Source organism: Eublepharis macularius, chromosome 4 (genome assembly GCF_028583425.1).
Source record: "Eublepharis macularius isolate TG4126 chromosome 4, MPM_Emac_v1.0, whole genome shotgun sequence".
NCBI classification, from domain to species: Eukaryota; Metazoa; Chordata; class Lepidosauria; order Squamata; family Eublepharidae; genus Eublepharis; species Eublepharis macularius.
In genome coordinates, this window is record NC_072793.1 from 77,899,980 (window position 1) to 77,913,943 (window position 13,964).

A 13,964-nucleotide genomic window follows, 5' to 3' on the forward strand; every position below is an offset into this window, starting at 1 on the left:
TTTGGGGATATATCTTTTATTAGCCTTCAGTGTTCATGTCATGGATGTAGATAGGGTTTTTTTTGGTCTGTGTCCTTTAAACATTCTAACTTTTCTTCTCATTAAAATTTCTAGCACGAGAACATCGGAAAGCCCCAACTTTCATCTTTAAACCACAAAGCACAAAAGTTTATGAGGGGGATTCAGCCAGACTCGAATGCCAAGTCTCTGCTATCCCTCCACCACAGATCTACTGGAAAAGAAATAATGAAATGGTACAATTCAATACAGACAGAATAAGGTAGGTAGCCACCTGATGGGTTTACTCATCTCATCAGGAGTCAAAATAGAATTAGATTTCATTGGTGGTTCCAGATAGATAAAAGTATTGCAAGTGTAGCTTTAATGTAGTAGGTTGTTATCTCTGTGGTTCCATTCACTAGAAAAAGTATTGATCTGTGCTAAAAGTATAGAAAGAAATCACTAGCAAAGTTTGCCCTGGATTGTCCTGCTTCTCTTACCACTCTTCTGCAAAGTACTGGTCTACAGCTTACAGTGTGGAGCAACTTGCTTGTTTAAAGGGCCAGATCTGGTTATGCTTGAGTCTGGAGAAAAGGTGTTTATCTAAGATGACACAAAACCTGAACATTCTGAAGCATGATTTGTATGCATGTGTATAACTGCACTGCTTCACTGAGGGGGAAAAATGCAAACCGTTGTTTCAATTAATGTGCATATTTTCTCCTCACACCAGTATGTTTCATGATACCTCTGGGAAGGTCTGCTTGTTGATCCATGATGTAGTTAAGAAAGATGCTGGCTGGTACACAGTATCTGCAGTCAATGAGGCAGGAGTGGCAACTTGTCATGCCAGATTGGATGTGGCCAGTAAGTAACATAATTTTTTAAAAAATATACGAGAGTATAAAGTAATACATGTGTGTCATCTTCTTGATTATTTTCACCCAATGCTACTACTACCACATACGCCCACGTATGCCCACTTAAGCAATATCAATCAAAAAATAAGCTGGCAGGTTACTTACTGTGGTGGGTAACTTCTCTCCTTGGAGGTCTGTGCTCCAGCTGCTACTCCATGGAGCAGCAGGAGCAAAATGGGAGAGGGGATTGCCGTTGGCAAGAACTTCTGGTTCTGAAATGGAAAACGGCATCATGGCATTGCTGACACCAATTTTTGAAGTCTTCACCCTCATTTTGCTCCCAGGGACTGCCAGCCAAGAACAATTTATGCCCCTCAGGTATGAACTAAGTTGTTACTTAACTTAATAAATTACAGGAGAGAAAATGTATGTTTTGCTTTTGGTACCCTTAGATAGAACTATAGTGTCTCATTTTAACATGCATTTAAAATTAACCGCCACAGATAGATAAAGATAGATATACCTAAATCTACAGATTTTCACAGATTTAGGTCAGTGGTACTCACTCCACAGCTCATAGAAAGCCACATTCACAGTTACCATAAACTGAAAAACTGCCAACCACAAGCCCCACCAGGCCAAGTACTTTGCCCAACTTCTTCACTTTAAAATCAATGTTCTTATTCTTTAAGGTGCCACTAGATTTTATTCCATATTTTTTAAACATGGGGGACAAGGGTTTAGAAGAGCCACCTGTGGCTCTGTAGCTACTGAGTGCTCTGGTTTAGGTTTTTCTACATCAGGGAAGGATTCGGCTACCTGTACAATAGGGACAGTATTATATCCTGTCCTGGTTGTGAGAGACAACTGTGGCTTACGTCCCTTATGCCTCTCATCTGTACTAGCAAGATGAAACGGGGATCTTCATTTGATTGTATAGTACAAGTCTTGTCATATAATTTTAAAAATCTGTTTCAGCTCACACGTACAAACCAGTTCCACATCCAAAGCAACTGAGGGTCCGACCAACATTTAGTAAATACTTGGCGCTAAATGGCAAAGGTTTGGACGTGAAACAAGCTTTCTTGCCTGATGAAGGAGAGTTTCAGCGTATGGCAGCACAGTCTGGACTCTATGAGAGTGATGAGCTTTAACTGAAAACAAGGAAGAAAAGTTCTAGGGCTCCTGCAACAGACGTTTATGTATGGCACATAGGTGCAATTAAGTGGTGGTTGCACTGATTAGAAATCGTATCTACTACATTTTTAATTTATAATTTGACTCTGGCTCTTACTTCCTGCTGTTGTGACTTGCAAATTTATGAAAATCAATCTTGTGTGACTGTAGCAGTGGGAAATATCAAATGTTTGTATTTTTAATTATAAAGGCCAAGAAACCAGGTCAGACTATGAAAGTGCAGAGGTATAGAAGGCATCTAGACTTAGTCACAAGATATTTTTAAAGAGGTTTTTATTTGTATTGCTTTGTTAATATCACTCCCAATAGTATAACAATTTTCTGCAGGCTGAATACTAAACATATCTTGAGTGTTTTTAATTAAAGTTGTATGTTCATGCAAATAAAGTTTTAAATACAACATGTAAACTTGCCAGTTATGCTTGTCTTTAAAGGAAGTATTGGGTAAACTTTTTTAAAAAAAAATTGGACACCAGCGTGTATTTTTTAAAGTCTTTTCCAGAACTGCTCAAGCGTTGCAAAAAGAACGTCTCTAGACCAAGAAAATTAGAATTCCAGTCTCTTGCATGCACTCGAACTATATCTCAGATAGCTGGTATGTTGTAAGTTAATTTATTGCATGTATCTCGTCTTTTAAAGACTTGATAGAATACCAAGGAGACTCAGATAACCAATTAAAAGAACATTAATTGAAACTGTGTAGCAATCATAAAACAGCATAACCTCACATTCCACAAGTTGGCCACAAGAAAGCTTTATACAGATCATACGTCAAAAGATAATTATTTTACAAAGATGGGCTCCATGAGAAGGAAGCTATGAGACAGAAGGTCTTACTTACACCAACTCAAAAGGAAAGGGAATTCAGAAATTGTATATGGGAAGGATCTACAGCAGGAGCTCAGGGATAGTCTATACATGGTCCTTCCATTCCAAAGAGGCAATAACTGCTTCCATATGGGGATGATTTCCTGTTATGTGGCTGAAGATGCCTCTCTCTGGGAATCCACTTATATGCTATCAACAAGGGTGAGGTTTTTGCCAGGTTTCTTTTTTTAAAGCAGTAGAAATATAGTGCTCTACCAACTTTTTTTTAAAAAGCCTGTCAGTGGTGGGGATACAGAGTGAGAGATACTGCACTACTGTCATGGAGAAGTAACAATAATATAAGTGCTGCTGTGAAGGACAGAGCCAAAACCTCAGTATGAAAGCAACATAACATACCTGCACACCACCCCTATAATTATCAATGTTGTACAAAGTGTTTCCACAGTAGTTCCTACCAGGGATAAGACATTCTCTTGAAAACTGTTACATAACAGATTGCCTCACAATCAGGACTGCATGTTGTAGCAGAGTAGAAACTAGTGAGTGGCCACCTACAACTCAATGGCAAGAAAGCTAAAATATCTCTGGGTTTTGTGGTGATTCAGAATCCTCAGTCAAGACAGATCTTTGGAATGTAGTTCTCCAAATATTTTGGAAAAATTAAAGCCCAAATTTTATCTAAACCATTGATTCACTAAGAGTAACAACAAAAACAACATTCGATTTATATACTGCCCTTCAGGACAACTTAATGCCCACTCAGAGCGGTTTACAAAATATGTTATTATTATCCCCACAACAAAACACCTTGGGAGGTAGGTGGGGCTGAGAGAGCTCCAGAGAGCTGTGACTGGCCCAAGGTCACCCAGCTGGCTTCAAGTGGAGGAGTGCAGAATCAAACCCAGCTCTCCAGATTAGAGTCCCGCGCTCTAAACCTGAGCCAGTAATGGGAATCTTGGCACTGTTTGCAGGGAAGCAGCAGCTTGCACGCAGTGAAGGGAAGTAACATTGTTAAAGGTATTCCTTCTGAACGCATTATTTGCAACCACTAGTACTTTACATATGTATTGCCTATGAGCTCTGCTAACAGTCCTGCTGAGTTATACAACAGCACTTGTAAGCTGGGTCTCTGATAGTCTACACTTATAACATGAATGTGAACATTGTGTGTACAGTGTGGAACAAAGATCCTGAGATGATCATGAACCTTTTTGCTAGTGTCCCTTATAGTTTTAACAAAGGTAGCAATAAAAGCAGGCTGTGACAACACCCGTTGCTAGAGAAAAGATTCTTCATTTAAGGGAATAAAGAAAAATAAACATGCATTGTTCTTACCATACTATGGCCATTTCCACACACCCTTATAGGGATAGCCTACTCACAGAATGCTAATGGCTTTTCCCCAGGAATTCAGATGTCTCCTTTTGCAAAATGCTTGCAGGCCATTTAGGTTTTGGGTTTTTTTGGTGACTTTTCTGGGAATGCACTTTCCACGGTCCCAGAAAAGGCGCTGAAAATCCAGAAGTCAAACAGCCCATAAGCATTTTGCAAATAGAGATGTCACCAGGGTTCCATAAGTGGGCTGTCCCTTTAAGGGCATGTGGAAATAGCCCATATATATCTTCAAGCAAAGGTAGTGTTTATTATCGAAGAAGAGAAGTACACGAGCTCTCTAGCACACCTACAAGTGATAATCTGTTTTGAAAATCCTGGATCTTACATGGGGAAGAAGGCTGTATGTCCTTTTTGATAAGTGAAAGGCACTTACCACATTCTCAGGAGCCAGCTTTATTATTGTTATTTATTGTTTTATTATTATTGATAGTTTTCACAATGGAGGAAAGTAAGCATTGATAAATAAAAAGGACATTTATAAGTATTAATAGTGGGGCAGGTGCTATTTAATTTGTTTATAAATGGTTTGAAATAGCTATATAGTGGTCAAGTTTTCAAATGATACCAAATTATTCAGGATGATGAAAACCAAAGTGTGAAGAGCTACAAGAGGATCTTTCTAAAGCAGAGGAGTAGACAGCAATATGGAAAATGAAGTTTAAGTGTCAGGTGATTCCCACTGGAACAAAAGAAAAATCCTAACTCTAAATACAAGCTGATGAGGACTGAGCTGGTTGAGACCGAGACTGAAAGATATGTCCTGGTAGCAGTGGATAGCTCAATCAAAATACTGACTCTGTGTATGGCAGCAGTGAAAATTCCATGCTGGGGTTATTGGGAAAGGGGCTGAAAATAAAATGGCCCATGTTGTAATACCCCTGTACAGATCTATGATGTGGTCTTGTTTGGCACACTGCTCACAGTTCTGGTCATCATTATTTCAGAAAGGGTATTGCAGAGCTGGAGAAAGTACAGAAAAGGGCACTTAGTATTGGAGCAACTCTCCTACAAGGAGAGACTAAACAGTGTGGGGCTTTTCAGTTTAGATAAAAAAGACAAGGGATTTATAAAATCATGCATGGGGTGAAGAAAGTAGAATTTTTTTCTCCCTCTTCCACAATATTAGAACTTGGGGGTACCCAATGATGTTGATGAGTAATAAACTCTAGATGGAAAAGAGTACTTTACTCAATTAGTAATTAAATTGTGGAATTCACTGCCAATGGATGTAGTAATAGCCAGTTTGGTGTAGTGGTTAAGAGTGGCAGGACTCTAATCTGGAGAACCAGGTTTGATTTCCCAGTCCTCTGCTTGAAGCCAGCTGGGTGACCTTGGGCCAGTCGCAGCTCTTCCAGAGTTCTCTCAGCCCCACCCACCTCACAAGGTGATTGTCTTGAGGATAATAACAACACACTTTGTAAAAGGCTCTGAGTGGGCATTAAGTTGTCCTGAAGGGTGGTATATAAATGGAATGTTATTAGCAGAGAGAGCTTTAAAAGGGCATTAGATTCTGGAAAGTACAAGAAGTGCCAACTATCGAGGACTGGATTTACAAATTGCTGTACATGGCGGAAATGGACAAAATGACAAGGAAACTGAGAGACCTTGATCCAGGACAGTTCAACACGGATTGGGAAAAGTTGAAGCAATATTTGGTGAAAAAATGGGAGGTGGGAGGAGAACTGTGGCAGTTTGAAAATTATTGAAATACAACAAAAGAAGAGGGAAGTGACTTTACCAAGGGGAGTAGAGTTAAATGAGAAATTCTAAGCAAATATTTGCTATATATAAATACTATATATAGTATTAAGTAATAGAGGTGTTATTATAAGAATTATAAGGATAGAAACCAACTAATTTTATTTCTGGCAGATAATTGTATAATGGAGAAATTATATAACTAAAATAGAATGAATATAAGACAGAAGGAAGTAAAGAGCAACATATAGAGTACAAGTTAAATTGACTGACTTATAGTGAATGTATACAATGCTTATAGAAGTACTTAAAGTTATGCAGAATAAGGGACAAATTGTTTGTCCCATATTGACGAGAGAAGAATGAATAAGATAGAATATAGAGTACAAAAATTAGATAAACGATTGTTATTATTAAAGAATATATGCCAGGAATGTAATATTTAGTCGATAAGTTAAGTGGGAAAGGGAATAGAGACAGCACTGTGTTATAATAGAGAAGCTTAGAAGAGAGTGAAAGTATATGTTTAATAGAATAAAATAAGTTTGAAATGAGTAGGGGGAAAAAACGGATAAGGGGTTGGAAAACTGTTGGAAGTCAACAAAAGGGGGGGCAAGGGAGGGGGTTAGAACGGGAATATTTAAAGGAAATTGATTGTAATGGATATTATAGTGATTTCTAATCCAATAATTTTTTTTTTAAAGGGCATTAGATTCATGGGGGAGAGGGCTATCAGTGGACATTGGCCATGGTAACTAAAGGAAACCTCCATATTAATAGTCAGTAAACCTCTGAATACCAGCAGTAGGAGTCATCATCTGGGAAAGACCTTGACCTCTATGTCCCTTTGTTGGCTCTCCAACTGGTTAGCTACTCCGTGAACCAGAGAGACCACTGGTCTGATTCAGCATGGCTTTTCTAATGTACATATTCCTTTTTATTTCTTCAAGGGCTGAGCCCAGGTATTAAAATAATACAAAAGGAAGGCCTGCAGGGACTTGCAGGGGCATCTCATCCCCCCCCCCCCCGCCGCCTTATCATGTCCTCTTTCCCTTCCCTGACGTGGCTGTTTGCTACTGTTCAACAACACACGCACCTCAGGCCAGTGTAGTGCAGCAGTTAGAGTTTCAGAGTAGGATACAGGAGACCCAGGTTCAAATTGCCACTCTGCTGTGGAAGCTCACTTGTGTGACTTTGATTCAGTTACACTCTCACAGCCTAACCTACCTCTCAGGATTGTTATGAGGATAATATGGAGGCAAGGAGAATGATCAAAGCTGTTTTGTGGATACAGTATATAAATGAAGCAAATTAAGAAATACAGCTGAAGATGGAGGGAAGATAAACGGTAAGTTGTTTAGTGGGTTTGAAGGAGATATGGACTTAGGGAAAGGTGAGTATATAGAGGCTAACAGGAAGAGGGAAAGAGGAAATAGTGTGGGGAAGGGGATACAGGGGAACGTGAAGTATCCCTGCAAGTCCTTGCAAGTTCCCTACTATGCAACTGGGCCCAGCTCAGTCAGCAACATGTAACTGGGCCATAGGGGAGAGGCGGTGGGGGAGGGAAAAGGAGAAGACAGAGCGGCAGACAAAGGTGGGTGGAAAGAGGCAGGAAAAGGGTGTATGACTGGCAGGCTACGGGTGGCCAGGCTACGGGTGTGTGACTGGTCCAAGGTCACCCAGCAAGCTTCCATGGCAAAGTGTAGATTCAATCCTGGGTTTCCAAGATGCAATAACCATTACAAAAGACTGGGATTTAAGGACCAAGTCCTTGTTTACATGTTTGTCAGCAACATCTAATTTAGGAACAAGAACATTCTCCATACACAATGCTCATGGATTTTACTTGGAAATTAATGGTAAGTATAAAACGCAAACTGATCAGGGCTAGGCCATAATTAGAATTACTTTCCATGGAATTATTTCCAACCCAATCATAAGTTTAAATATAGGTAGAAACGAAAATATATCTTAATTTCCAGCGTTCAGGGGCTTTTCTTCCATATCCAGACCTCCTCAAAGAATGTGAGCGATGAGAAACAAAGGAGGCTATAGCTCTTGTACCTTTCATAATTGTATACAGCATCTCAGCAGGTGCAGTCTCTTCTTCTACCTGACGAAACTCTGCCATCTGCGCAACTGCTAAGAAGGCGATCCTATGCACACAATTCAGTAAGGCTCGCATCTTAGGAAAGACGGTTCGACTTGGGAGTGCAAAAGTATGATGGAGTCTGTGGCGTCTAATCCCCCTCAGGACATGCATTTTATTTTGACATTTTTACTCTGGCCTTCTTCCAAGGAGCGTCTGGTTCTTCTTCCCATTTTATTCGCACAACACCCCTGCCAGGTAGATTAGGCTGTGAGGCTTTCTCGGTCTCTGTGCTAGGGCCGGGTTTGTTTCATTTTGTTGGCAGGCTTTCCGTCCCCCTCTGGCTGGGGAAACTGCCCAGAGCCGCCGCAACCGAGCCCCGCCCTCTGCCCGAGCGCGCCGTTTATCATCTGAACGCGGAGCGGTTAAACGACCGCGGCTGGGCCGCTCCTTTTAGTTCCCTTCCGTGGCTCACCATGGAGCTACAGAAGACCCAGCCCGCCGGCCAGGACGCGAGCGCAACAGGCGCACCAGGCGGACGAAGCGCCGGTGGGTGGGGCTGCTGGGCCATGCCAAGCCGCGGCACCTCCCGTCCCTTTAGCCGGAGTCCAGCCCAGCTGCCCTCAGCGCGGCGCTCTGCGTTTCGCCACACGCATGCCCGGAGCTCTTTAGCACCTCCTTGCCGGAGGCGTCGCAGGCCAAGCTCCCCCTGCCCTCCAAGGCTCTGATGTCCCCGCCCTCTTCCTCGCTAGTGTCTGGTACCGGGGGGGGGGGTACGGCAGATTAAAACTGGTGGGAAAGGGGAGTTTGGGCACTAGGCTCTAAAACACGTACGTGTCTTCCGATCTAGGTCTGTGTAGCAGAGCAGTGAGTTTCCAAGAGTTGCTAACCACATTTTTCTGGAAACCTAGCAGGACATACAGACAGCAGCCTGTTCTAATCAAGCTACCTTGTAGCTTTGCATCCTGATGCCCTTTCTTTGCTATACCGCTCCCACTTTCTGTCAGGGAAATAGTGGCTCAGGGATCCTCATTCCTATTGGTATCTGACAAAGGGAGCTTTGACTGACAAAAGCTTACATCCTGAAAATATTGTTGGTGTTTAAGGTGCTACTGGAATCAAATCTACTGCTCACTTAGGCAGGGCAATAGTATCTCAGGCTTCTAGTTATGCACTTTCCTACTGTGTCACTTTGCAAATGTCACACATTACAGGTGTTGTGAAGCCACGGCTGACCCGAAGCAGAGAATTAGAAATGAAAGCTACCCTTCGAGAGCTATTGATCTACGTAATTTTCCTTACAGATCTATGTATATGTAAGTCAATGAGCAAAAAGGATAATTGTTTTTCCTGCAAACATTTTATAGAGTACAAAGAAGGACATATCTTTCAAGGTGTATGTAGTGCTTTACCCCCTTTATGAGACCAGTACATTGCCGCCTCCCTGGCTTCCTTAATGTTTCCAAAAGATTTTTGCAGCCACCCAAGGCCTTAGTTCTCACTCAGTTTGATCGACAGTATAGAAAAGCTTATTTATATTTGGTAGATTGACAGAACAGTCAGCATGTAGCGTTGGCTGTGCAGTAAAGAGATCCTTTATACTAGTTGTTTATTGAAACATTTATACCCAGCATTTTCATATAATTCAAAGCAGCTTACAATAGTAGCGTAAACCATTTACAATTAAACCAAAATAAAGTCACAATCCTCAAATCTCTTCCCCCCTTAAAAGCTGCCTGCCTTTCAAACCCCCTCAAAGGCTTGGCAAACAGACAGGCCTTGCAGTGCCTCCTGAATATATCCAAGGATGGGGCTCCTTTCACATTCTCAGGGAACCTATTCCACAGAGCAGGGTCCACGATGGAAAAGGAGTGGATTCAGGTTGATGCCAGATAGGACAGCCAACAAATGGCTGCCTGAGGATCACAGCTAGCACACGGGGACATATGAAAAGAGACAATCCTTCAAATATGTGGGTCTCAGGCTGTGAAGGACTTTAAAGGTCATGATCAACACCTTGAATTGAACTCGGAAACGAATTGGCAGCCAATGTAGCTGTTTCAAAATGGGTAACATTCTCAGAAGCTAACCCCTGACAGTAGTCAGGCTGCTGCATTCTGGACCAGTTGTAGTTTCTGGATTGTCGTCACATACAGTGCAAGCCCCACATACAGCACAATGCAACCATGAGGTTATAGAAGCATGGATTGGCGTGGCCAGAACTGCTGAGTTAAGGTAGAGAGAGAGAGTTGGCGCACCAGATGCAGCTGGTAAAAAGCACTCTGGGCCACCATACTAACCTGATTTTCAAAGAGCAAGGCAGGGTCCGTGAACACTCCAAGGTCTTAGCCTGCTCTGAAAAAGCCAACTTCACTCCATCTAAGGCAAGTGGACAATTCCTGTAGAACATTAGCCTTTCCAACCAGCATTACATCTGTATTAATGAAATAGACTTTTTACTTAAATAAAAATAGAGTTATTAGTACAAATTAGAGGCGAGCACAACCGAAAAATGAACCGAAGTTCATCATGAACTGGGTCGGTTAGTGGGAGCTCATTTCTCACAAACTGTGATGAATTTTAGCCTGATTCATTTGTTTCATATTTCAGTTCGTCACCACAGACAGCCTGGTGCCAATCAATCAGTTTCCCAGACAATGGGGGATGGGCTCTCTGCAGACCTTCTGCTGACCCAGAAGTGATTTTTTCACAAACCAAATGAACCGGTTTGCAAACCGGGGCAAGTTTGTGAAAGTTCGTGGTTCATGGTTCAGGAAATGCAACGAACCACAAACCACACAGTTCAGAATTTTCCCAGCTCATGCCCATCTCTAGTACATATGCATAATAGTTTCAAGATAGGTGCAGATCTTCAAACATTTCTAAATTAACTAATTCACACAGACGTATTTTTCCCTCAGTTGCCACTTAGGCTAATAATATCCATAAAGAAAAGAACACACAGACTTCCCTCACATTGCAGCACTTCATTCCTTCTCCCTCTTTTTCCAGAACAGCTCTGATCAACACTTTAACAATGCACTCAGGGCTTTTTTTCTGGAAAAAGAGGTGGTGGAACTCAGTGATGGAACTCAGGACCATGCAATGATGTCACTGGGTCAGCTGGAACAAGGGGGGATTTTTTAAAAGGTTAAATAGCCTTTGGCGAAAATGGTCACATGGCCGGTGTCCCTGCCCCCGGATCTCCAGACAGAGGGGAGTTTAGATTGCCCTCCATGCCACTGCGTGGAGGGCAATCTAAACTCCCCTCTGTCCGGCGATCTGGGGGCGGAGCCACCAGCCATGTGACCATTTTCAAGAGGTGCCGGAACTCCGTTCCACTGCGTTCTTGCTGGAAAAAAAGCCCTGAATGCACTCAACTTGGAACAACTCTGCCTAAACTGCAGTTCACTCTGCCCCCTTGGGCACAGCTATGATACAATCACAGCCCCCTAGGTATAGCTACAATCCTCCTCCTTTTTTCTTAAGAGGCCTGATTTTTTAACCACAGTGAATATGCATTCAAAACTTCACATTATTTATCTGAAATAAAACACGTACAAATATTTACATGCCGAAACTTTACAGTGCATATAGAAAACTATGTTTGCAAATTGCTATATATACCCAAGATAGTTTGTCATTTAGTGCTCCACATAACCTACTTCCCAAACATTGGTCGTCATTAGTGTTGCAGATCCCCTGGTGGGTGTGGGGGATCCTTCGCTCCCAGCCTCCACACAGACACCCTGCTACCACTCACCTAGCCGGTGTGGAAGGGGAAGCACTGGAATAGGCCTTTCAGGGCATGCTCTCCCTGGAGTGATGTTATCACACAGACCCTGGGAATGCTCCTGAGCTTCATGTCAGGCCGATTTGGGATCGTAGGAGCACTGTGCAGGACCTGTGTAGGGAGCGCACGTGAGAGATGACATCCAAGAGATGAGTGCCAGCTTCCCTCCCTCACCGGGAGGGTAAGGAGACCTGAAAAACCTAGTTGTCACCTAGAAAGGGTTTATTAATATATGGGTTTTATATGAGATGAGATTGGAAGGGGGGGATGTCACACAATCCCTGATCCAGGCGTTTCTTGTTATTTTATATCACTTTACCAAAAATAAGTTCCTCAGGCTGGAGAGTTGCAAACCACCTTACTACTGACACTCTCATTTTATTTGACTATATCGGGTTCACTGTCAACTTTAGGTGTGTGAGGTAAAATGGATGTTGTTAATATAGCTTAAACAATCGTCATCTGCACGGTCCTTGTGGTATTTGGCCTATTAAAAAGCAAAGAAAGAATTTCTGTTCTGGATTTCTGTTAATAAGCATGGCAAATTTGTTGTTTACTAATCCAAACAACCCTCTTCTCTCACTTGGTTGTGTAAGATTTTCCCCTGCTTTCTTTTTTAGTAACATTTGGGATGGTGAGCACAAATATGTATTACCTAAACAAAGTCATGTCAACTCTCTTTCTGGACACCTCTGTGTCAGAAACAGATAAAACTAACTTCAAGTCCATTGGAAGCGTTGCTGACTTTTGGAAGGTAAAAATTTATTTATTTTTTAAAAAATTTCTATTTGTTTAGGAACCAAGAGAGAGCATTTTTAAAACTGTAGTTCTAAACAAGAATTTTGTTCAGGCATCCATTAGAAAACCTTTGCCCAGGATCATTCAACTACAATTACCTGGTCAAGAAAGTCACATTTATTTCTTATAAAAAAGTTTCCCTAGCATTTATTTTATTTGCTTCATTTATACTCCACCTTTTTCCCCAATGGGGACTCATGGTGGCTTAAATAATAATTCTCCCCTCCATTTTATCTTCACAACAGCCCTGTCAGTTAGGTTATGCTGAGAGAGTATGATTGGCCCAAGGTCACCCAACAAGCTTCAACGGCAGAGTGGAGATTCAAACCAGAGTCTCCCAGATCCTAGTCTAATACTCTAACCACACTGGCTCTCAGCACTTATTGTTCCTAACGCAGGTTTTCTTGTATGTACTAGTGATCTGTGTGTGCCTTGGTGCATTTGAGGGTGTCCTTTGTTGAACAGTTAATTGATGCTGCCTGTTTTTGGTGAGGGTGGGCTATAACGTCCTCAGAGCCAATTGGTCATTCTTCTTCCTTCTCACACCACTGTGTGAGGTTTGTTCTTCATACAGCTCCCTTTTTTGTACCTGAGCACAAATCCAGGAGGATGAACTGTATACAGAAGTCTATTCCTGTGCACATTTCATATTTTCCTAAACTGAGGAGCCTCTCACCTGGCTTGCATATATGGTTTCTCTCATTCATCTATGTCCAGCAATAGGCTATTTCAAGTTGATCTATAAGGATGAGATATATCATGATTTAGAGCCCCCGAATAGCTTGATTGCTAGGAAATAGGCAAGGAGAAACATATCTGGAAGTAAAAATTAAGAATTAGACCTTTTAACAATGATGGCAGGCTGGTTGTAACATAATAGGGTTGTAGTAACTTGTTTATTTGATGTTTCCACTCTCGTCACCACCATTTTAATTAAGTTTTTATTTTATTTACTTCATTTATAAATCATCTTTCACCCCAATGGGGACCCAAAATGGCTGACATCAGTCTTCTCTCCTCCATACTATCCTCACAACAACCCTGTGTGGTAAGTTAGACTGAGAGCGTACAACTGCCCCAAAGTCACCCAGCAACTTTCCATGGAAGAGCGGAGATTCAAACCTGGTTAACCTAAATCTTAGTTCAAAACCATAACTGCTACACAACATTGGCTTGCCACATTTCCTTTGTCCTAGTTGCCCAAAGAATTTAAACAGTGTAGTTTACCTTGATACACTCGGTTTGTACTTTAAGTGCAGTTTGTACATGTACTATTCATTATTTATATGTGATACTCTTTCTTCAT

The 13,964-nt window shown here is 41.7% G+C and overlaps 2 protein-coding genes across 8 annotated transcripts in view; both read left to right on the forward strand.

Annotated features, from left to right (window-relative positions):
• Window positions 1–2,459, forward strand: part of MYOT (myotilin) — a 64,580-nt gene extending 62,121 nt beyond the window's left edge. For all 7 annotated transcript variants that reach the window (XM_054975368.1, XM_054975367.1, XM_054975369.1 and 4 more), the window contains 3 exons: window positions 115–280; window positions 734–867; window positions 1,839–2,459. In XM_054975368.1, the coding sequence (XP_054831343.1) occupies window positions 115–280; window positions 734–867; window positions 1,839–2,014 (476 nt within the window). In that variant the 3' untranslated portion in view covers window positions 2,015–2,459. The remainder of the gene's footprint in view (window positions 1–114; window positions 281–733; window positions 868–1,838) is intronic.
• A 4,896-nt stretch (window positions 2,460–7,355) lies between these two features.
• PKD2L2 (polycystin 2 like 2, transient receptor potential cation channel) overlaps window positions 7,356–13,964 on the forward strand; it is a 28,997-nt gene continuing 22,388 nt past the window's right edge. The window contains exons 1-3 of the mRNA XM_054976356.1: window positions 7,356–7,371; window positions 9,282–9,383; window positions 12,481–12,614. Of these exons, the coding sequence (XP_054832331.1) occupies window positions 7,356–7,371; window positions 9,282–9,383; window positions 12,481–12,614 (252 nt within the window). The remainder of the gene's footprint in view (window positions 7,372–9,281; window positions 9,384–12,480; window positions 12,615–13,964) is intronic.